The sequence below is a fragment of the Thalassophryne amazonica genome, chromosome 3, assembly GCF_902500255.1.
Source record: "Thalassophryne amazonica chromosome 3, fThaAma1.1, whole genome shotgun sequence".
NCBI lineage: Eukaryota > Metazoa > Chordata > Actinopteri > Batrachoidiformes > Batrachoididae > Thalassophryne > Thalassophryne amazonica.
This window is the reverse complement of record NC_047105.1, coordinates 73,456,499-73,479,154: the sequence shown is the minus strand read 5'-3', so window position 1 is coordinate 73,479,154 and position 22,656 is coordinate 73,456,499. Positions and strand designations below refer to the sequence as shown.

The window sequence follows — 22,656 nt, the reverse complement described above, 5'->3', positions numbered from 1 at the left end:
TGCAGGCTTCCTCAGTTTGGGAGAGTGGCAACCGTACAGTACAGCTTTGGAAACTTTTCTCCATCAGGTTGCTGCACACAGCTTACTCAGTAAAAATAAAGCTGTGGAGATCTTTCTCACAAGCTCTGAGGCAAGTACACACAAGTAGGTTAGTAGTTTATTTTTAATACACCACACAAAGAGAGCAAACATGAGTTTTATGAGTGGAAAAGACAAATGGTAGTTAAATTTTTACTGACGCTGCTTCAGAAGAAAATGCAGATGGTGAATCTATCACAGTAATTTGCATTTCTGTCGTAATGTGTGTGTGTGTGTGTGTGTATATGTATACACACACCAAGCAAAATGTCCAATGTAGAATAAAAATATTCCAGTATATGAAGAAAGACGGACACCAGATTCCTTCAGTATGGGTTGTGAACTGTTAACAGTTTTTCCTCTTGTGCTCCTGCTTGTAATCCATATGGGCTCAAAACTCTGAGTCAAATAGTTTTGACCTTTTAAGGTCACGGTTCATGTTACCCAAAGAAAGGTGATCTTTGACTTCATTTTTGCGTTTCATAATAACCATGGGTGTGCCTTTAACCACTTCCTTAAACGTTTACATTCGGCTGTAAATATCTTTGATAAGCACTGGGCCAAAATTTTGACCTTAGCCTGTGATGACCTTTTAGATTTTTCTCCAAATCACTTTGCACTTGGCTGAATCTCAAACATTTCATCAATTTTTTGATCCAAATTGGATCAATTCAAAAACTGTGAATTGTATACATGCACACCCAAAATCAAAAATAACCTGATATTTTTAGACACTGAAGTTTCATTTTTCTCTTGAATAATTTGGGCCTTGTTGCCTTTAATGGAGAAAAGTTATTCATGTTTGCATTCGACACATGGTACACATAGTTTGTTTGTCTATAGAAAAGTGTATTTTTGTGCTGAAGTGTTGAAAGGCCTGATGATTGTGATGATGATATATGAACTTTCTGCAGCTATAACTTGCTGTGTGGCTGAGTCTCGTGCAGTGTGGAATGCGGCATATCAAGGTTTTGTTTGTCCAGCTCTTCTCTGCAGTTTATAGATGACACCATACACAAGAATGCAGGGACTTGGAAACAACACACTATTATATTTTAGAATAGTGGAGTCGTAGTACATGGAAATACCAGGCTGTTTAGGGAGCTGGGAAAGTGGGCTGTGATGCCCCTGAATAGAAAAGGAGGCATTTTTTGAGAAGAATCTGTGATGAGATGATACATCGATAGTCTAGTAACCCTCAGCCTGCTTACAGAGGAATCAAAGTGCTACAGTCCTCCAACCCTGCAGTTTATAGTTATGGCAGCTGATAGCTGGTTCCATACATTTGGTACCATTGCACTCTGCATGCACGCACATGCAACCCAATAGATGGGGATGGGGAAATGATGGGGATTTGGGTGCTTAAATGGTTTTTATTTAAACACAAGATCATTTCAGTGGTGTTCGGCTTGAGTCTGTTCCTGTTCTTTGTTGCTTCCTCCCCAGTTGTGGAGAAGACCCTTTCACACAGCACAGACGTTACTGGCATATGAAGATTTTGTCCATCTTGTAAAGAGTTGGATAAACAGCTGCCTCCATCCTCCTTATCTCTCCTTTCCTCACACTCACTACACAGACTGTCACACAAACACTTACTCATCCACTAACTAACCTATTAATCTGTTTCTGTGTGTGTACGTATATATAGTGTCTGAATGTCTTTGTGCTAACGTGAGTGTATAAATGTATGATGTTTATTTAATCTAATGTTAATCTGACCTAAATCTCTCTCTGGTTGTCAATCGATGAAAATATACTAATAACACACAGCAAAACTCTCCTCAACACACCCACAAAGTTCAGAGGGATTGTGCCGATTTATAAGCTCTACGAGGGTTTGATAACTCCCGCCCTGAATTCAAATCAGTGTGACACATCACCAATACGTGTACAATGTAATGAAACTTCATTTGGAGCGTCACGTGATTTTTCACAGGGTGAAGGGACACTTCTGCTTTGAAAGAGCGATGCAGTGTTGAGCCGTCTGCTTCAAGCATAACATCACTACATGACAGATGCATCTGTTGTACTGTCCAATTACTGTGGCTACTTTGAGCAGTTGTATAAGGTTGATACTTCTGCCAGGAAGAAGACCTCCAGTACTTGGGATCTGGTGGCAGGTTCTCCGGTCAACTGAGCCAGCAAATGTTACTGAGATCGCAAAGGCAGTGAAGCAGCTATTCACAGCTTTTGCCATGAGCTCAAAATTGAGCTCAGGTGCACTTTTCCCTGATCATCCTTGAGATGTTTGTATGGCTTAATTGGAGTCCACTTGGGGTAAATTCAGTTGATTGGGCATGATATGGAAAGACACACCTGACATTAGCCCACAAACCCCTGCCTTGTCCCTTCCATTACAAAGAGGTGAAAACTGTCCACGGCGCGTCCCTCCCTTTCTTTCACCTCACTTCTGTGAACTCTGACAGCAAGTAGGGTGCCTGCAGGGGGCACCAATTTGCCAATTCCCCACCCAGTGACAAGAAAACCATTTTGCGGTGGAGATTTTCTTTTTTCCTCCAGTGCTTGTGCCCACTGTGCAGCCCCACCATAAATGCCACTCCAGGCAGCGGCCCGGATGGTCTGTACTAAAAACCGGCACTAGTCTGTCGACCTCCAAGACAGGATTGTCTCGAGACACAAATCTGGGGAAGGGTACAAAGATAGGTGCACCAAATAGACCGGGAGCCCACAGGGGTCAGCCTAGCTGGAAAGGAAACAAAATTTGTTGTGCCCAGCAAGGATCTTTGTACTTGGACAAAGAAAGAAATGAAAGTCTGCAGGTCCCTTGCTGGTGGGTGTGGTCCTCAGGGGCAGGATAATAGATGGAAAACTTGAGCTAGCTTAGCTCTTATAAGTGACAAAGAAAGCAAGTCAAAATGTAATAAGCATGATAAAGTGTATTAGAAATGACCAACACCAATGACAGAAGTTTTTGGTGGTGGTGGTGCACCTGCCAGACCTAAAAAAAAACAAAAAAAAAAAACCAAATCGTGCTAGATCAGCTTGTTGGGGTAACAACTTCAAATTCATCAGTAGGGCCCATTTTAACAGAAATGAGCAGTGACAGACATTTTCAGTGGTGGGGGTCCGAGCCAGACACCCCCAAAGTACCATGGCCTGAGGCTGAGCGAGCTCAGCTTATGGGGTAACAACTTCAAACCAGCTTCAAATTTATTAGTACGGACCACTTTATCAGAAATGAGCAATGACAGACATTTTCAGTGATGGGTGGTCCGAGCCAGACACCCAAAAGTAGAGTGCCTTGATAGAGAGCATGGCGACATGACGAATCGAAAAAAAATCTGTCATGTGACTCTTGGTGCCATCTTGGGTTCAAAATGGCATTCGCTGTTAATGTCTGCATGTAGCTCTAGCTATTTTATTTATTTATTCGCTGAAAATGACGGGTTTTTGTGCATTTGGAGGCGCAAATCGACACTACAAGGGCTTCAAGATGTACAGATTCCCTTCAGATCCGAACAGAAGAATAATTTGGGAAAATAAAGTCAGCTGTGTGTGATGGAAGCAACTTCATCGTCAAAGCTTTGAGAGGTAAATTCATTGTTCAGTCCCATGTACAGTAAAACTCACCTAAACCGTCACTGTATAAACCAGATATTCGCAGTCACTGTACAGCAGATTTTTCACTCACATCAGATAAAATGTCCCATCCGATCGCAATGCATTTCCATTAAACCCCTCGCATGTGGGACTGGAGCGAGTCATTTATGTGATTAAAAGCCCATCACTTTCCATGAGAAAACTTGATTTGCAGTAACCCTTTACTAAGCCTGGCTCCATATAGTTGCAACATATTGCGGCAGTCCACCATCAAAGATCTGTGCATACTCCTGTGGAAGGTCCTTTTTCTGTAAACAGTATCATCTGCATGGACTCCAGCTTGTTGAGCAGCGCTGCCTTGTCCGTCATCACACGTGACCCATCACAGTGTGCAATTGACAGGGGATACGAGATGATCGGGAAGTAAAGGACATTGCAAAGGTCGAAGATTGTTTCCTCTGCGACTGCAACGGTCAGATGGATGAAAGCATCTTGCAAGCTCTCAGCATTGGTAATGTCTTTCTGCAGAGCTGGTACTTTGACCTTTCTCTTGACATTTTCAGCAGTGAAGTTCTGTACCTTGGTCCTTTTGACTGGCTGGAGAAAACGTCCACTGTTACTTTTCCACTCTTCTTTGAATTTTTCCCTGGCATCCGATCCCCGTTGGAGAGTTGTCAGCAAGTAGTCCTCAGTGGTCTTGGATGCTGCATACCCAGTCGCAACATTAACTAAGTTTGTCGGAGCATGCACTGTAAAAGGATTGCAAGACTCATCAATCTTCTCACTGAGGGATTTCATTTGGTTGTTGTCCTTCCTGATGCATGAAGGCCGGGCATTGCGCAGTTGCCTCTTCACTAATTTCATGTCAGGTGAGTGCTTGAAGTTCAGTCACAGTCAAAGCTCTGTGTCATTGTGATTGACCACTGTCGCAATGCAGTTTCAGAGTTCCGGAAAGAAACAACACCCCTCATACTTGATGTGGAATCCCTATAGATGGACTGCTTGAGAGAGAGATCAACTGCACATCTGCTGTAATTCTTTGAGGTTCTCTGTACAGAAAAAGCTCCTTTTTGAACAACGTCTCACAAGGCTGTGTCCACAGTCAACAATCTTTGAATGAAGAGTGTCCCCCATCTGGCATAATTTTGGACGGTGTAGGGGAAAGAACATATCTACACGTGCTGGAAAGACACTGATGTAGCCATCCACATCATGCAACTTTGCAGCTCCCTGTGGATGCGATTGATGAGGAACATGTATATTCCCCAAAATTGCGCTGTTGTGCACCTCCAGAAAGAAGTCCTCGAACTTTCTCAAATATTCCAAGATGACTGGAAAAACCACCCAAAAATTTATCGGAAGCTACAGATTGTCTCCGGTACACTTGCATCAAGCTGTTTTTGAGTTTTAACACCACAATTGCTTATGGTAGCATCAAAGGCAACTACAGACCCAAACAATGAATCTTTGAGCACCCTGCCCACTGCTGGAAGCTCCTGTTTATTACATGGCTTCCAGTAACAAAGCAGTTGAGAGAAGCAGCGAAGCTCAACTCTCTACTCAGTAACAGTGTTGCTGTGAGGCGAAGGTCTTGGAAAATAAAGCAGTGCTGACTCATAGTTTTGAGTTATAAATAAAATTAATACTGATAGAATAACTCCATTAATGTCAATTCTGTCATTTGTACAACGTTAAAATATAACACATCTTTTAATGTTGAATAATGCACTAATTCTGAAGTTTTGTAACAAACACAGACAGATGGCAAAGGGTTATGGGTAAAGTGTGCCTCCGCTAACACTGATTGGTTGACTCATTCATTCTATGTTAACCAACATGTTAATGTGAGGTGTGTTGTGTGTTCGTGTTTACAGATAAATGTGATTTTGTAAAATATGCCATTTTTTTTTATTTGTAAAAAAAAAAAAAAAAAAAAAGCATTTAAAAAAAAAAAGCCAAGTTGTAATTAGATAACGGTCTGCTATAACCGGTGTCAAAATAAATAGAACACTGCCATCTACTGGACGCTCAGTACTAGGGTGAATACTGTTATGAACACTACTGGGCGCATGCCAGTCTGTGGGCCCCGTGCCCTGCCTCCCTGGAGGAGTTTCATTCATCCAGGAACAGTTTAGGGGGAAGTCCACATTTGAGTGTGAGAATATATTCACGAGAGTTTTAGGCACAATATACAAAGAGTTGAATGCTGTTGTCCATCTGGAGCCTGATCAGAGCGTCTCAAATGCATTTCATCAGTCGTGAATGTACTGAGGTACCCATAATGCACTGGGCACAGCATCTCCACACTAAAACCTTCAAAATTAGTGCATTACTTAAAACTAAAACATATCTGATATACATATCTTTATAAAAACTTAAATAACTTGTCCGAAATTAGTTTGGTTAAAATTTTAACCATAAATTAAAATTTATGCCTCTGGATGACTTGGGTGATAATTCCAGTGTATTAGTATGGGGTCAAAAGAAATGAGTTTTTTTTTAGTTGTTGTTTTGTGACCAGTTCTCCTTTGCCCGTAGAGGATAGAGCAGTTTCTACTAGAACCAGCTCTCCTCTGTTTATGGAGGATAGAACTGCGCATCTTCTATAAAACATTTAACAGGTAGGTACTCAACTGATTTTAGAGTTCATAGATGTTTGTAACTATTCAGCTTTGTTTACCATGGACCAAAACTTATCGGAAGATAATTAGTCCAATTTCAAAGTTATCTGAAAAGCTAATCCGATAATGAAAACATTATCTTCAATAATTAGCGGATTAGCAGAACTGTGCCCACCACTGTGTATCAGTAATGGATCCTGTACATACAAGCTGATGAAGCCAGAATGAAGGGGTGTGTTTCTATCCCGGAGCCTCCAAAGCCAGTACAGGTCAAGGGGTTTCAGCTGGATCTTTGTCTCATCAATGTTGGTTACATCACTTCTGCATACAAACGTTGCTTCTTCAGAGGTTGTCTGAATGGTTCAGTGTCACGTGGAGCCTCTACAAATTGTCGTCCGTTCCTTCCCTCTCAAATGCCACTTGCATTTGTAGTTGGGCGTGTCATGCCTGGCAAAACATTCTGGTACGTGTGACCAACAGTTGTGTGAAGGGTTGCCTTTCCCTCCAAAGTTTCCACATTGGCATCATTATCCCACACAGATGCTGTTGCAAGGCCTGGATTCAACTTTATGCCATCTGGTGCATGGCGATCGCAGGACTCCACAGAATAAGCAAATTCTGTTTCTAGACCCTTTGCCTTGCTGTAATTTATATTGTGCCTGACCTGTTCAAAATTTGCAGCATGAGCCTGGATCCGTAAGTGAAGCTATCCTAATCCCAAAGCACCCTTGTGCTTCCATGGTTTGACTGTTCCTCTAGTGACATTAAAAATGGCATTGGATGCCATCAAAGTTATACTTAATTTATAGTCAATACCATCCTTATGCACCCCATGGAAATTTGGTGTTAGGACACCTAGAAGACTCCTTTAAAAAAAAAAAAAAAAAAAAGTCTAACTGTGCTGGAATGTTTGAGGCAGACTCCTTCAGATTCTGAATGGTAGCTGGATTTTGTGTCCTTGATTTAGAGAGCTTCAATATCTGGCTTCTTAAATTAGAGCTTTGAAGTAATCAGGAAATTCCAGACAGATTTGGTTGTATACATGTTTGTGATTTATCTAAGCCTCTTGACCCAAGCTTGAAAATATCCTCTGGCATTGGTCATGTGAGATTCACTGGATGGGTTATGTGTTGATACGAGGTCTGTCCATAAAGTATCGTACCTTTTTTATTTTTTTTTTAAACTATATGGATTTGATTCATATGTTTTCACGTCAGACAAGCTTGAACCCTTGTGCGCATGCGTGAGTTTTCCACGCCTGTCGGTGATGTCATTCGCCTGTGAGCACGCCTTGTGGAAGGAGTGGTCCTGCCCTGTTGTCGAATTTTCATGTCTGGAAATGGCGGAATGATTTGGGGTTTTTTTTTCCATCAGAATTTTTTCAGAAGCTGTTAGAGATTGGCACCTGAAACTATTCGAAAAATTTATCATGGCTTTTCGGTGAAAATTTTATGGGCTTCACAGAGAATAAGAACTGTTACTACGCTTAAGGACCCCTTTAAGGATGCTCAGCGCGCCGAGCTGCGACGATACGGCACAAGCCACCGGACCATTTCTGAGCTGATGGCTCTGTGGATACGAGAACCGCCGTGGCTCTTTCTCTGGTTATCACAAGAGCTGGACATCAGCCATTTTCCGGCCGATTTCGCTTTTAACAAGAGATTTTGGTCATGGAAAGCTGCGTGGAGGCTTGCGCGTCACGACTGATTTGCTTTGGAAGCGAGACAAAGGAACACCTCCGTTTCAGAGTGTCAGAGGACAAGTTTGGGACATGTCTATCTCGGCTTTCAATGCTTACCAGTCCAGTAAGTATCAGTGAAATGTGTGCGGTGGCGGCGGCACAGAAAAAAAACACCTCCGGGTTGATAACCATTTGTAAAATCCAGGCGGCTTTGATGGCTTTCAGTGGAGTGAGTATAGAGAAATTAACAGCTGGACATGTTCCAACTTGTCCTTAAGGCTTCCAACAGGAGGTGTTTTTCCTTGGTGGGCGAGCGTCGCTGCAGCTGCGAGCCGACGCTGCAATCCGCCCCACGTCTTCATTAAAAAAAAAATCCTCCTTTAACAGTGGAATTCTGGATAAAATGCTGAACCGACTTCTTCTGAAACTTCTCTGTTCTCTCACGATGTCCTGGATCAATAGAGCCTGAAATGTGGAGGTTTTCAGCTTGAAACAGGCTGACGACGGCGCCTGAGAGCGCTGTGTGACGTCTCGCACCGTAGGAAGTCCTTAAAGCGACAGTATCACCTCAAAATCTCTCATCAGCCGTTAAAATTGTTCACCGAAAACCAGCTTAATTTGTTCGAACCGTGTCCACTTCGATGTGTCTCACAGGTTTAGAAAAAATTTTGATCAACAACGCGCCAGTCTCTCAGCAACTTCTCAGACAAAGGAATTCCGACGAGGGGCTGGACGACTCCTCCCGCAAGGAGTGCTCACAGGCGAATGACGTCACCGACAGGCGTGGAAAAACTCACGCATGCGCACGAGGGTTCAAGCATGTCTGACGTAAAAACATATGAATGAAATCCATATAGTTTTTGAAAAAATAAAAAGGACCTATACTTTATTGACAGCCCTCGTATGTCCATTTTTGGGCTGGAGCAAAGAAAAAGGTTTAGATTTACCCATGCTGACCGGGTATTTAATGGAAAAAAAAGTTACTGGCATGGTATTTGAGGGTGTCTGGCTCGGACTCCCACCACTGAATATGTCTGTCCTGCTTATTTTTGATAAACTAGGCCTTACTGATATATTTGAAGCTGGTTTGAAGTTTATTACCTCATAAGCTGAGCTTGCTAAGCTGCAGGGCATGGCACTTTGGGGTGTCTGGCTCGGACCCCCCACCACTGAAAATGTCTGTCACTGCTCATTTCTGTTAAAGTGGGCCCTACTGATAAATTTGAAGTAGGTTTGAAGTTGTTACCCCAACGAGCTGATCTAGCATGATTTTTGGTGTCCTTTTAGGTCTGGTAGGTGCACCCCACCACCAAAACCTCTGTCATTGCTCATTTCTAATACACTTTATCATACCTATTACATTTGACTTGCTTTCTTGTTACAAAAGCTAAGCTAGCTCAAATTTTCCATGTATTATCCTGTCCCTGAGGACCACACCCACAGCAGGGGACCGGCAGACTTCCTTTCTTTGTTTTTCCAAGTCCATAGATTCTTGCTGGGCACAACAAATTGTACCTTTCTGTGGGCTTCCAGTCTAAAACTTGTGGTATCATATTCAAGAAGACTTGGAGGCTGTAATTGCTGTCAAAGGTGCATCACCGAAGTATTGAGCAAAGGGTGTGAATACTTATGTAACATGTGGTTACTTACTTTTTTATTATTAATAAATTTGCAAAAATTAAAAAAAAAAAAACTTCATGTTGTCTCAATGGAGTCTTGAGAATAGAATTTTGAGAGGGGAAAAAAATTAATTTACTCCATTTTGGAATAAGGCTGTATCATAAGGAAAAAGTGAAGCGCTGTGAATACTTTCCGGATGCACCGTATGTTTGGCAATTCAAAAGTGGCCGTTTAGCTTTGCTGTGTTGTTATGCGTCTATCCGTCCATTTATGATTGTAGTTTGTTGTGCAGCATGTACTGTTTCTTCATCTGTGTTTTTGGGAAACTGTTAAAATTGTTATGTGCTTTGTGTGCAGCCACCAGGGAAAGACAAAGTGAGGAAAAACATCTTCAACCGACTGAGTCAAGCTGTGGAAGAAATGAGAAAAGAAGGTCATAAGGTAAACTTCTGGACTCCCCCAGACACTCAGGACTTAGAGCCTCTGCCACCTCATGTCCTTTTAAATGCGACTGTTTCTGCAGGATGTGGATTGAGTTCTTTCAAACTGAACTGTGATCATAACCTCCTTCTAACCGGGCTCACCAAAACAGCAGCTGAAGTGAGGCAAGTACCTTTTTTTTTTTTTGGATATTTTTGGATGCATTTCCTGTTTAATTCTCTCATGATATCACTTATGTCTACAGACCTATATAAACTCTGTGAACACTATGAAAAACAGTATTTTAATAGCTTTGCATCACCTCACTAATGTTTTGAGTTCCTTTTACCAGCAGCATCTGTGGTGTAATGTGGTTTGTTGGCAAAAAACACAAGTTTTTTTTTTCCAAGGTTTTTTGTTACATTTGTGAATTTAATTTCATATAATTTCTGATGTTTTATTTTCTTTTTCTGTTTTCTCTTGAAGGTTGCATCTTTAATTTCAGAGAATATTCACCAGTTTTTTTATGATAGATTTGTGGTATTTTTCTAATAAATGTGCAACTTTAATCTCAGAAATTTTAAGTTTTCAATTTTGTATTTTTTCCACAATTTTCATAAATTGGTCTATATAATTTTAGAGAATATGCAACTATTTTCCTGCCAGGTTTGAGTCCCCCCCCACCCCCCACTCATACATATGGCAAAAAACATTTTTTAGATATCTTATTTTAAATGCTTAAATGAGGATTTTTTGTTGTTTGTTTTTTGTAAATTTGCGTCATAAATTTCTGACTATAATCCGGTACGTTTGTCTTTATTATTTCAGAGAATATTTACCTCCCCCAAGGAAGCTGAGTGGAGGTTATGTTTTTGCCCAAATGTGTTGCAGGCATCCATTTCAAAATGAGCAAATATTTGCACAAAAACAACAAAGTCTATCAGTTTGAACATCAAATCAAATCAATTTTATTTATATAGCGCCAAATCACAACAAACAGTTGCCCCAAGGCACTTCATATTGCAAGGCAAAGCCATACAATAATTACAGAAACACCCCAACTGTCAAAACGACCCCCTGTGAGCAAGCACTTGGCGACAGTGGGAAGGAAAAACTCCCTTTTAACAGGAAGAAACCTCCAGCAGAACCAGGCTCAGGGAGGGGCAGTCTTCTGCTGGGACTGGTTGGGGCTGAGGGAGAGAACGAGGAAAAAGACATGCTGTGGAGGGGAGCAGAGATCAGTCACTAATGATTAAATGCAGAGTGGTGCATACAGAGCAAAAAGAGAAAGAAACACTCAGTGCATCATGGGAACCCCCCAGCAGTCTAAGTCTATAGCAGCATAACTAAGGGATGGTTCAGGGTCACCTGATCCAGCCCTAACTATAAGCTTTAGCAAAAGGAAAGTTTTAAGCCTAATCTTAAAAGTAGAGAGGGTGTCTGTCTCCCTGATCCAAATTGGGAGCTGGTTCCAGAGGAGAGGAGCCTGAAAGCTGAAGGCTCTGCCTCCCATTCTACTCTTACAAACCCTAGGAACTACAAGTAAGCCTGCAGTCTGAGAGCGAAGCACTCTATTGGGTGATATGGTACTATGAGGTCCCTAAGATAAGATGGGACTGATTATTCAAAACCTATAGTAAGAAGAAGAATTTTAAATTCTATTCTAGAATTAACAGGAAGCCAATGAAGAGAGGCCAATATGGGTGAGATATGCTCTCTCCTTCTAGTCCCTGTTAGTACTCTAGCTGCAGCATTTTGAATTAACTGAAGGCTTTTCAGGGAACTTTTAGGACAACCTGATAATAATGAATTACAATAGTCCAGCCTAGAGGAAATAAATGCATGAATTAGTTTTTCAGCATCACTCTGAGACAAGACCTTTCTAATTTTAGAGATATTGCGCAAATGCAAAAAAGCAGTCCTACATATTTGTTTAATATGCGCATTGAATGACATATCCTGATCAAAAATGACTCCAAGATTTCTCACAGTATTACTAGAGGTCAGGGTAATGCCATCCAGAGTAAGGATCTGGCTAGACACCATGTTTCTAAGATTTGTGGGGCCAAGTACAATAACTTCAGTTTTATCTGAGTTTAAAAGCCGGAAATTAGAGGTCATCCATGTCTTTATGTCTGTAAGACATCCTGCAGTTTAGCTAATTGGTGTGTGTCCTCTGGCTTCATGGATAGATAAAGCTGAGTATCATCTGCGTAACAATGAAAATTTAAGCAATGCTGTCTAATAATACTGCCTAAGGGAAGCATGTATAAAGTGAATAAAATTGGTCCTAGCACAGAACCTTGTGGAACTCCATAATTAACTGTGAATTAATCTGTGAAGAAGATTCCCCATTTACATGAACAAATTGTAATCTATTAGATAAATATGATTCAAACCACCGCAGCGCAGTGCCTTTAATACCTATGGCATGCTCTAATCTCTGTAATAAAATTTTATGGTCAACAGTATGAAAAGCAGCACTGAGGTCTAACAGAACAAGCACAGAGATGAGTCCACTGTCTGAGGCCATAAGATCATTTGTAACCTTCACTAATGCAGTTTCTGTACTATGATGAATTCTAAACCCTGACTGAAACTCTTCAAATAGACCATTCCTCTGCAGATGATCAGTTAGCTGTTTTACAACTACCCTTTCAAGAATTTTGAGAGAAAAGGAAGGTTGGAGATTGGCCTATAATTAGCTAAGATAGCTGGGTCAAGTGATGGCTTTTTAAGTATGGTTAATTACTTGCCACCTTAAAAGCCTGTGGTACATAGCCAACTAATAAAGACAGATTGATCATATTTAAGATCGAAGCATTAATTAATGGTAGGGCTTCCTTGAGCAGCCTGGTAGGAATGGGGTCTAATAGACATGTTGATGGTTTGGAGGAAGTAACTAATGAAAATAACTCAGACAGAACAATCGGAGAGAAATAGTCTAACCAAATACCGGCATCACTGAAAGCAGCCAAAGAGAACGATATGTCTTTGGGATGGTTATGAGTAATTTTTTCTCTAATAGTTAAATTTTATTAGCAAAGAAAGTCATGAAGTCATTACTAGTTAAAGTTAAAGGAATACTCGGCTCAATAGAGCTCTGACTCTTTGTCAGCCTGGCTACAGTGCTGAAAAGAAACCTGGGGTTGTTCTTATTTTCTTCAATTAGTGATGAGTAGTAAGATGTCCTAGCTTTACGGAGGGCTTTTTTTTATAGAGCAACAGACTCTTTTTCCAGGCTAAGTGAAGATCTAAATTAGTGAGATGCCATTTCCTCTCCAACTTACGGGTTATCTGCTTTAAGCTGCGAGTTTGAGTTATACCACGGAGTCAGGCACTTCTGATTTAAAGCTCTCTTTTTCAGAGGAGCTACAGCATCCAAAGTTGTCCTCAATGAGGATATAAGACTATTGACGAGATAATCTATCTCACTCACAGAGTTTAGGTAGCTACTCTGCACTGTGTTGGTATATGGCATTGGAGAACATGAAGGAATCATATCCTTAAACCTAATTACAGCGCTTTCTGAAAGACATCTACTGTAATGAAACTTATTCCCCACTACTGGGTAGTCCATCAGAGTAAATGTAAATGTTATTAAGAAATGATCAGACAGAAGGGGGTTTTCAGGGAATACTGTTAAGTCTTCAATTTCCATACCATAAGTCAGAACAAGATCTAAGGTATGATTAAAGTGGTGGGTGGACTCATTTACATTTTGAGCAAAGCCAATCGAGGCTAACAATAGATTAAATGCAGTGTTGAGGCTGTCATTCTCAGCATCTGTGTGGATGTTAAAATCGCCCACTATAATTATCTTATCTGAGCTAAGCACTAAGTCAGACAAAAGGTCGAAAATTCACAGAGAAACTCACAGTAACGACCAGGAGGACGATAGATAACAACAAATAAAACTGGTTTTTGGGACTTCCAATTTGGATGGACAAGACTAAGAGACAAGCTTTCAAATGAATTAAAGCTCTGTCTGGGTTTTTGATTAATTAATAAGCTGGAGTGGAAGATTGCTGCTAATCCTCCTCCTCGGCCCATGCTACGAGCATTCTGGCAGTTAGTGTGACTTGGGGGTGTTGACTCATTTAAACTAACATATTCATCCTGCTGTAACCAGGTTTCTGTAAGGCAGAATAAATCAATATGTAGATCCATTATTATATCATTTACTAACAGGGACTTAGAAGAGAGAGATCTAATGTTTAATAGACCACATTTAACTGTTTTAGTCTGTGGTGCAGTTGAAGGTGCTATATTATTTTTTCTTTTTGAATTTTTATGCTTAAATAGATTTTTACTGGTTGTTGGTGGTCTGGGAGCAGGCACTGTCTCTACGGGGATGGGGTAATGAGGGGATGGCAGGGGGAGAGAAGCTGCAGAGAGGTGTGTAAGACTACAACTCTGCTTCCTGGTCCCAACACTGGATAGTCACGGTTTGGAGGATTTAAGAAAATTGGCCAGATTTCTAGAAATGAGAGCTGCTTCATCCAAAGTGGGATGGATGCCGTCTCTCCTAACAAGACCAGGTTTTCCCCAGAAGCTTTGCCAATTATCTATGAAGCCCACCTCATTTTTTTGGACACCACTCAGACAGCCAGCAATTCAAGGAGAACATGCTGCTAAACATGTCACTCCCAGTCCGATTGGGGAGGGGACCAGAGAAAACTACAGAGTCCGACATTGTTTTTGCAAAGTTACACACCGATTCAATATTCATTTTAGTGACCTCCGATTGGCGTAACCAGGTGTCATTACTGCCGACGTGAATTACAATCTTACCAAATTTACGCTTAGCCTTAGCCAGCAGTTTCAAATTTTCTTCAGTGTCGCCTGCTCTGGCCCCCGGAAGACAATTGACTATGGTTGCTGGTGTCGCTAACTTCACATTTCTCAAAACAGAGTCACCAATAACCAGAGTTTGATCCTCAGTGGGTGTGTCGCCGAGTGGGGAAAAACGGTTAGAGATGTGAACGGGTTGGCGGTGTACACGGGGCTTCTGTTTAGGACTACGCTTCCTCCTCACAGTCACCCAGTCGGCCTGCTTTCCCAGCTGCTCGGGATTTGCCGGGAGGGAAACAGCGGCTAAGCTACCTTGGTCCGCACCGACTACAGTGGCCTGGCTAGCTGTAGGATTTTCCAAGGTGCGGAGCCGAGTCTCCAATTCGCCCAGCCTGGCCTCCAAAGCTACGAATAAGCTACACTTATTACAAGTACCATTACTGTGGAACCACAGTTAAAGAAAGCTGGATTGGATTCTACAGAGCTCAAGAACTTTAGGCCAATATCTAAAACCCCTTTCTTGGCCAAAGTCTTGGAAAAGGTAGTCTGTGCTCAATTGAGATCGTTTTTGCAGGCTAACAACATCCATGACACTTTTCAATCTGGGTACCGTGAGTTTCATTCTACTGAAACAGCCCTGTTGAAGGTGTCTAGTGACATGATGATGGCAGCTGACACTGGCAAATGTTCTGTGCTGATTCTGTTTGATCTGTCTTCGGCGTTTGATACCGTTGACCATGGCATTCTGATAAACAGATTGCGGGATTTGGTTGGAATGTCAGGTTGTGTTTTAGAGTGGTTTACCTCTTACCTGACTGGTAGAACTTTTAGTGTGACGGTGGGCAATGCAGATCTTCTGTGGGGTGTGCCACAGGGATCGGTCTTGGGACCTGTTTTGTTCTTGTTGTATCTCCTTCCTCTCAGCAAGCTGATCCAGCAGTTCAGTGATGTGTCCTATCATTTGTATGCTGATCTGCAGCTGTACTGCTCTTTTAAGACAACTGAGCCACAGAAACTCTGCTCTCTCACAAATTGTTTGGCCAAAATTAAGGAATGGCTCACTGAGAACAGTCTGCAGTTAAATTCCGATAAGACTGAGACTCTGATTGTAGCACCAGATAGTGCTGTACCTGGAATTAAGCAGCATCTCGGTAGCCTAAGCTGCACAGTCAAAAGCAGCCTGCGTAACCTGGGTGTCATTTTGGATGGAGGGATGTCTTTGGAGCAGCACACAAATTACCTGGTTAAGAACTGTTTTTTCCGAATTCGGAACATCTCTAAGCTTCGTAAGATGGTGACTTTAAAAGAGCTTGAGATGATTGTTCATGCGTTCGTCTCATCGCGTTTGGATTATTGTAACAGTCTCTTCACCTGTCTGAATAAGGAGTTGGCCCGCCTGCAGGTTGTGCAAAATTCTGCTGCGCGCCTGCTTACCCGCACCCGAAAGAGGGACCATATTACTCCTATTCTTAATACTTTGCATTGGCTGCCTGTCTCCTACAGGATTCATTACAAAATCCTGGTATTGACTTTTAGAACTCTGCATGGACAGGCACCGGAGTACATCAGGGACCTGATCCAGCCTTATGCTTCCTCCAGGAGCCTCAGGTCGTCCAATCAGAACCTGTTGATGGTTCCTCTGACCCGTTTTAAAACTCGCGGGGACAGATCTTTTAAAGCGGTGGCGCCTAGCCTCTGGAATGAGCTTCCCTGTGCCCTTCGTTCTCTGGATTGTATAGATACTTTTAGAAGGCAACTAAAGACTAAAGTATTTTATTGTTTTCGTATGTTATTTTTAGATTGTTTTTGTATGCCATGTGCAGCGCTTTGTGACCCTGGTCTGTGAAAGGCACTTTATAAATAAAGCTTACTTACTTACTGCTAAAGGATGCCGAGGAATAACTAAATATTTCACACCCAGAGCAGAAAAGTGCGGGAGAGACAGGAGAAGCCGCCATGCTAAACTGGCTAAGAGCTAGTAGCTGCACTAAGCTAGCAGATTCCTAAAAACACGCAAAGTGAATAATGTGTAAATAATTTAGAGGTGATTCAGCAGAGGGAGTACTTTAGTTAAGGCACGTGAAGATTACACTGTGAAACAAATCGTTATCTAGTTATCTAGATCAATCTAACTGCGCAGATTAAACAGCTAACAGATACAGAAAAACACCGCTGTGCTCCAGAACAGGAAGTGATACAATACCGCAGTGAGAGCCAACCACCAGTTAAATATCTTGTCTTTGTGGTGTATTCAATTGAATATAGGTTGAAGAGGATTTTCAAATCATTGTATTCCGTTTTTATTTACATTTTACACAAAATCCCAACTTCATTGGAATTGGTGTTGTAAGTAAAGTGTGCTGCTTACTACCTGACCTGAGTACCATGTAAACTGTGAAAGTAAGGGCTCCAGTGAGCGGGTCGTGATCTAATATGTAAGGGTGGGTGTGTGTGTATGCGTGCGCGCACGTATGCTTTCAACCTAAAGGCCCCAGTAACCTCCCCTTTGGTGCCCCAGTCACCATAGCAAGTTTGGTGTTGATTGCTTAATCACTGTGGCAGTGTATAGCAAACACACACGCGGTCAGCTTTATATATATTCTATAGTGTATAATAAATGAATTATTAACCTCGCTGGCTCAGTCTATATGGGAATATCAGACCTCTGTTTTTCGCGCTGATCTCACTAACACTCAGTCCATACTGTCAACACCTCCGGTCTGATATTTTTTCATACAGACCTCACGCTCAGTTAATAATCCTGTAGTATTATTATTATTATTGGCCATAATGACGCTAGTCGAGGTGGATTTAGGCTTTTAGTTTTGAATGTGTCCCCTTTCTTTTTCTTTCAGAGATTCCTGGATGTGGTACAAACTGAGCAAAGTAAGAAAACTTGTTTTAATTCCATAATGCACAACGCAAACTCAGACACATGGTGCCGCCGATTGTTTGTCGACCCGCCCGTTGTTTGCCGCATTAATGAGCAAGCAAAACTGTATACGTGTATACTGTTTCTAAGTATCTTTATGTAGTTCTACAAGTGTGGAGTGGCTATTTTATGCTGTGAAAATATATTGCACATCAGAGATTTAAAACTTTTTGCCCCTTTTTCCATCGTGCCCCGTTTTAAACCCCAAATTCACATTATCTAAATTCCATCATGGCTGTAAATGATGAGCTGAGCTGTGGTGTTTGTTCCGTTTGTTTGCAGAAATAGCAGTGGCCTGTGGGCACTTCTCAGCTGCTCTGCACCTCTGTGTGGAACCCGGAGATGATCCTGACAAGCAGGATTTTTCTAAGTGAGGCCCGGAACACCACGTGCTTCAAAATCAATTGCTTCTGGACAATGAATGTTTATAAGTTTGATTAAAACTGCACTGTTATTACAGGACCTGTGTGAAAATATCAGAGGTCTTTGAGTTAATTAAGGTATGATAATGCACCCTACAGAGTGAAATCCCTGTGCACTGTGTGTGTGATGATTGTGTGTGTGTTTGTTCAGAAAAACATGAGCAGTGTTGCTGAGAATAATGTGTGCACTCTTGGCTTTGGCCTGGACCTGGAGTCACGCTGCCAGGATGCAGAAAAGGTTTGACCTGTTTTCTCTTTTTATGCTGTATTTATTTATTTATTTGTAGCTTTAGTTTGATCATTTGTTTCTCTTATGAGCACATTCTGTGAACACTGACTCATGACGTGTTGCCAAGTGTGTGTTGTGTGTGAACCCTCATTTTGTGCTAATACAGGAAATGTTGTTCAGAAGAACCTGTAAACTAGTGGAAATGGAGACGGCCATTAGGAATGCAGAGAAAGCGAAACCTGTAAAGAAAGCTGCTGTGAGTGTCTGTTGCCGTACGCACTTGTTTTAACCGGATCACGTGCTCAGAATACGGCAGCCAATAGTGGGCGCAACACTTACATATTAGGACACCAGCAAATACAGATTATGCTGACAAATACAAAACAAAAAACACCTACATCAGTTCAACAAGGGTCAAAGGTTAGGGGCTCTTTGCTTCAAGAACGTCTTGCAAAATTTAAAAAATGCTATCAAACACAGAAAACACAATATAACCTGAAGCACATGCAACAACTGAATGTGATAATGTGTCTGCTGCAATTTCATATTTTGCATGCAAAAACACACACACTGCAAATGTCTCTACCACATCTGAAGTACTAGAAACACAAACACAGGCGAACTTTAAGTTGAAATTGTAATGAATTGCAGTTGGGGGGGGGGGGGGGGTTAAAGCTGTACAGTCTTTCAAATTTCACAAAACTGACTGACAAAATTTAGTTTCTACCAAAATCCAAGCCTTATAATGTAGGTTTATTTTTGAAACATGTTGCAAAATTACATTTCATCTTAATGAAGAAAGCATATCTACCTGGGGGGATTTTATTTTTCTTTTAACATTGTCTACCAGAGAGTGTGCATGCAAGAGATTTTAAAGTTACCATAATTTACCTTTGACCTTGCATGATATGTGTACATGGGGCATGCACGCTAACATCCATGAGATGTCTTGTACATCACCTTATTTCTTGCTACCTTTTACAAAATATATAAAACATATTAGATTCATACAAAAATAAGTTGTTTCAGAGTGTTTTCTGCCATCTTCATTTATTTTGTTCGAGCTAGCTGCCAACGATGTCACTGTGCCTCTCTGTACTCTGATTGGCCGTCGCTGTGTGCTTCTCAGCATCCCTCACACAAGCCGGCGGAAGCCCCCGCGTGATCTATGATGGTGCTGTGGTCCCTACCGTAGACTGTATGGGTCACTACCAACTGTAGTTCAAGGCTGTCTGTTTGACAATTTTTTTAATTTTTTTTTTAAATTATGATTCATCTTTTACAGACAGTGTGAATTTTGATCATATTGGCAATGCCATATTATGAATCGCTTATTTAAAGGCTAAGGAATAAAATTATAGCAGCTCAAAAGAAAATTCTTTGTTTGACTTAAATCTTAAAAAGTCCAGTGGCTCTATACTTTTTAATGTTTGAACATCTTGAAAATTAAGCCATTAAAACAAACAGCACAGTGATGGAATATCTCACTTCACCAAGGAAACCTTCCCGGACACTGTACAGTTTTCCAATGCCAAGGTTTTACACTGTCAGCCTCTAGGATGCATATCTGTGAACAATGAGAATGGAGGTCAGTCACTGAATAGGTCTGCAAAATTTCTGTAACTCTGTAAAAATCCACTTCATATTAAAAACCACTGCAAATTCAATTCTGACATTGTGGGTTCCTATAGGACCAGTGAATACCCTATGATGGGTAACATTGGCATTTTTTTAGCATGCACAAGGCAAACAGCTCAGTGGTTAGAATGCTGGCGAGGCTTACCATGTGAGAGGTCACTTGTTCGAGTCCTGGCTTGGCCTGGCACCTGCTGCCCACTCGGCAGTAAAAAGAAAACCTATCTGTATACAAGTATGAGGCAGTGAGGTTGTCAACTGGCCACCTTACCTCATCATGCTGTGGTTCCTCATATGTGCAACTCTATCTAGCATGTCCCTGTGGCCCAGTAAAAAGAACATGGGTCTTACCCTTAACCTTTAAAGGCAAAGAGCCTGTGTTTCTCTTGAAGACTAAATTCAGGGTGCTGTGGTCATTAATGCCATTGTATTGGTATTTAAATTATTAAAATTTAAACTTGTAGAATCTGCATTCTGGTTTGTTTCAGTAACAGCACACTACCAGAGCAGTTGTGCGTCTTGCTTGTGGCCACCAGGTGTCAGAAGTGCTTTGCTGGTACTTAATTGGGACCTGATAGTTGATAAGAATGTAGGCACATGACAAATAATCAGTATCTTTAGTCTGATGGCGGTGTATTATGCCCCTTTATTTTTCTCAGATGGAGGAGTTGAAGAAGGCAGCAGAGAAGGATTTTGCACAAATCTGTGAAGTGGCTAAACAGGAGGTACGTGCAGCATCCATATTAAAACTAGATTGTTCACAGATCGCCTGTCTCATTGTCTTCAGTGATTTGATGTGTCTCAGATTGCACAGTTCCAGGAAAAGCGTGTGGACGCGCTGCAGTGTGCTTTGGTTGAGTGGTGCAAGAAGCAGCTTCACACAGCCAAGGAGAGCGCCGCCCTCTACGACCAGCACCTCCAAGCCTTCAAAGCCATGGCCTAGTGACCTCACGAGCACGCCTCTACCCGAAATAAAAACCTCTTCAGTACATCTAAACATAGCCTGTTCTTGCACAAACATGCCCCTCGTGCTGAGGTTTGCTGTTTTTGTTGCATTTTCCTGCACTTCACCTGCAATTTATTATAGAATTCTCAAGGATGTAAATCAGTGGTGGTGGGCACAGCAATAAGTTAGCTTTCATAATCGCTAATCTGCTAACTGAAGCATTAAGAGTGTTCATGCTAAACTGCAAAAAAAAAAAAAAAAAAACATTTAGCTGAAGGTACTGATAACCGCAAGCTTTTATTATATAAATTTAGCTTGGATTCTTGGGGCTCCAGAAACCCTCAGTAGCAGATGTAAAGAGCTGAAATTTAAACATGTGTAATCATAAACATAGAACTTCCCAAAAAGATTGTGTGCCGAGATCAGCTGAGCAACAGGTACATAAATAATTAAATTAACAAATGAAAATAAATGGTAGTTTCCATTCAACATACAGTTTATTCATAATACAGAAAGTATTAAACTAATAAGAATACACATGGTAAATGATTTTCACAATTTAATGAATGTATTTACTCTAGCATGACCTCCTGCACCTTCAACACCTTGAGGTGATGCTTGTTGCCTTTAGTAGAGAAGCTTGAATCTTCGACTGGACTGGGTTGCTTGACGCGCTTGTGTCAAGCAACCCAGTCCAGTCAAAGATTCAAGCTTCTCTACTATGGACACCACCTGGACAACTGAGAGCCTACACAGAAACCTGTTGCCTTTGCGCAATGTATTTATTTACATATAGACCATTTCATGGCTCTGTAATTCATTGCGCATGTGATGTTCCTGTCTGAACCTGCATTAATTCAGCTGTCAACAGATGCTTGAAAATCAGTTATCAAAAGCTTTCAGAAGCAACGCAGTTTTTGCTGTGTGCCGTAATCAGAACAGAAAAGGCACGTTGAGTATAATTATTGTGTAACATATACTATATATAAAATATGTAATTTTTTTAAGGCTATATAGTGACAGAATACGCACACCCTATGAGCATTATCATAAAAATCTAAATTAAAACACATAAAACAGTTTATCTTGTGAGGGAACAATTTGCAGTTTGAACAATTAAATTCATAGAGTGCATCCAAGGTCTGCTAATGTTTTTTTTTTATATATATATATATATATATATATTTATCCTACAACCCCTGGCAAAAATGATGGAATCACTGGCCTCGGAGCATGTTCATTCAGTTGTTTAATTTTGTAGAAAAAAGTAGATCACAGACATGACACAAAACTAAAGTCATTTCAAATGGCAACTTTCTGGCTTTAAGAAACACTATAAGAAATCAGGAAAAAAAATTGTGGCCATCAGTAACGGTTACTTTTTTAGACCAAGCAGAGGGAAAAAAATATGGAATCACTCAATTCTGAGGAAAAAATTCTGGAATCATGAAAAACAAAAGAACGCTCCAACACATCACTAGCATTTTGTGGCACCTCCTCTGGCTTTTATAACAGCTTGCAGTCTCTGAGGCATGGACTTAATGAGTGACAAACAGTACTCTTCATCAATCTGGCTCCAACTTTCTCTGATTGCTGTTGCCAGATCAGCTTTGCAGGTTGGAGCCTTGTCATGGACCATTTTCTTCAACTTCCACCAAAGATTTTCAATTGGATTAAGATCCGGACTATTTGCAGGCCATGACATTGACCCTATGTG

At 41.2% G+C, this 22,656-nt stretch overlaps 1 protein-coding gene across 1 annotated transcript in view; it reads left to right on the top strand.

Moving 5' to 3' along the window:
• si:dkey-28n18.9 (sorting nexin-6) overlaps positions 1-20,984 on the top strand; it is a 34,104-nt gene extending 13,120 nt beyond the window's left edge. Inside the window, 11 exon segments of the mRNA XM_034166729.1 lie at positions 6-130; positions 9,919-10,002; positions 10,085-10,093; positions 10,096-10,161; positions 17,631-17,661; positions 17,990-18,077; positions 18,168-18,207; positions 18,281-18,367; positions 18,525-18,614; positions 20,653-20,718; positions 20,799-20,984. Coding sequence (XP_034022620.1) covers positions 6-130; positions 9,919-10,002; positions 10,085-10,093; positions 10,096-10,161; positions 17,631-17,661; positions 17,990-18,077; positions 18,168-18,207; positions 18,281-18,367; positions 18,525-18,614; positions 20,653-20,718; positions 20,799-20,936 — 824 coding nt within the window. The 3' untranslated portion in view covers positions 20,937-20,984.
• Positions 20,985-22,656: the final 1,672 nt, after the last annotated feature.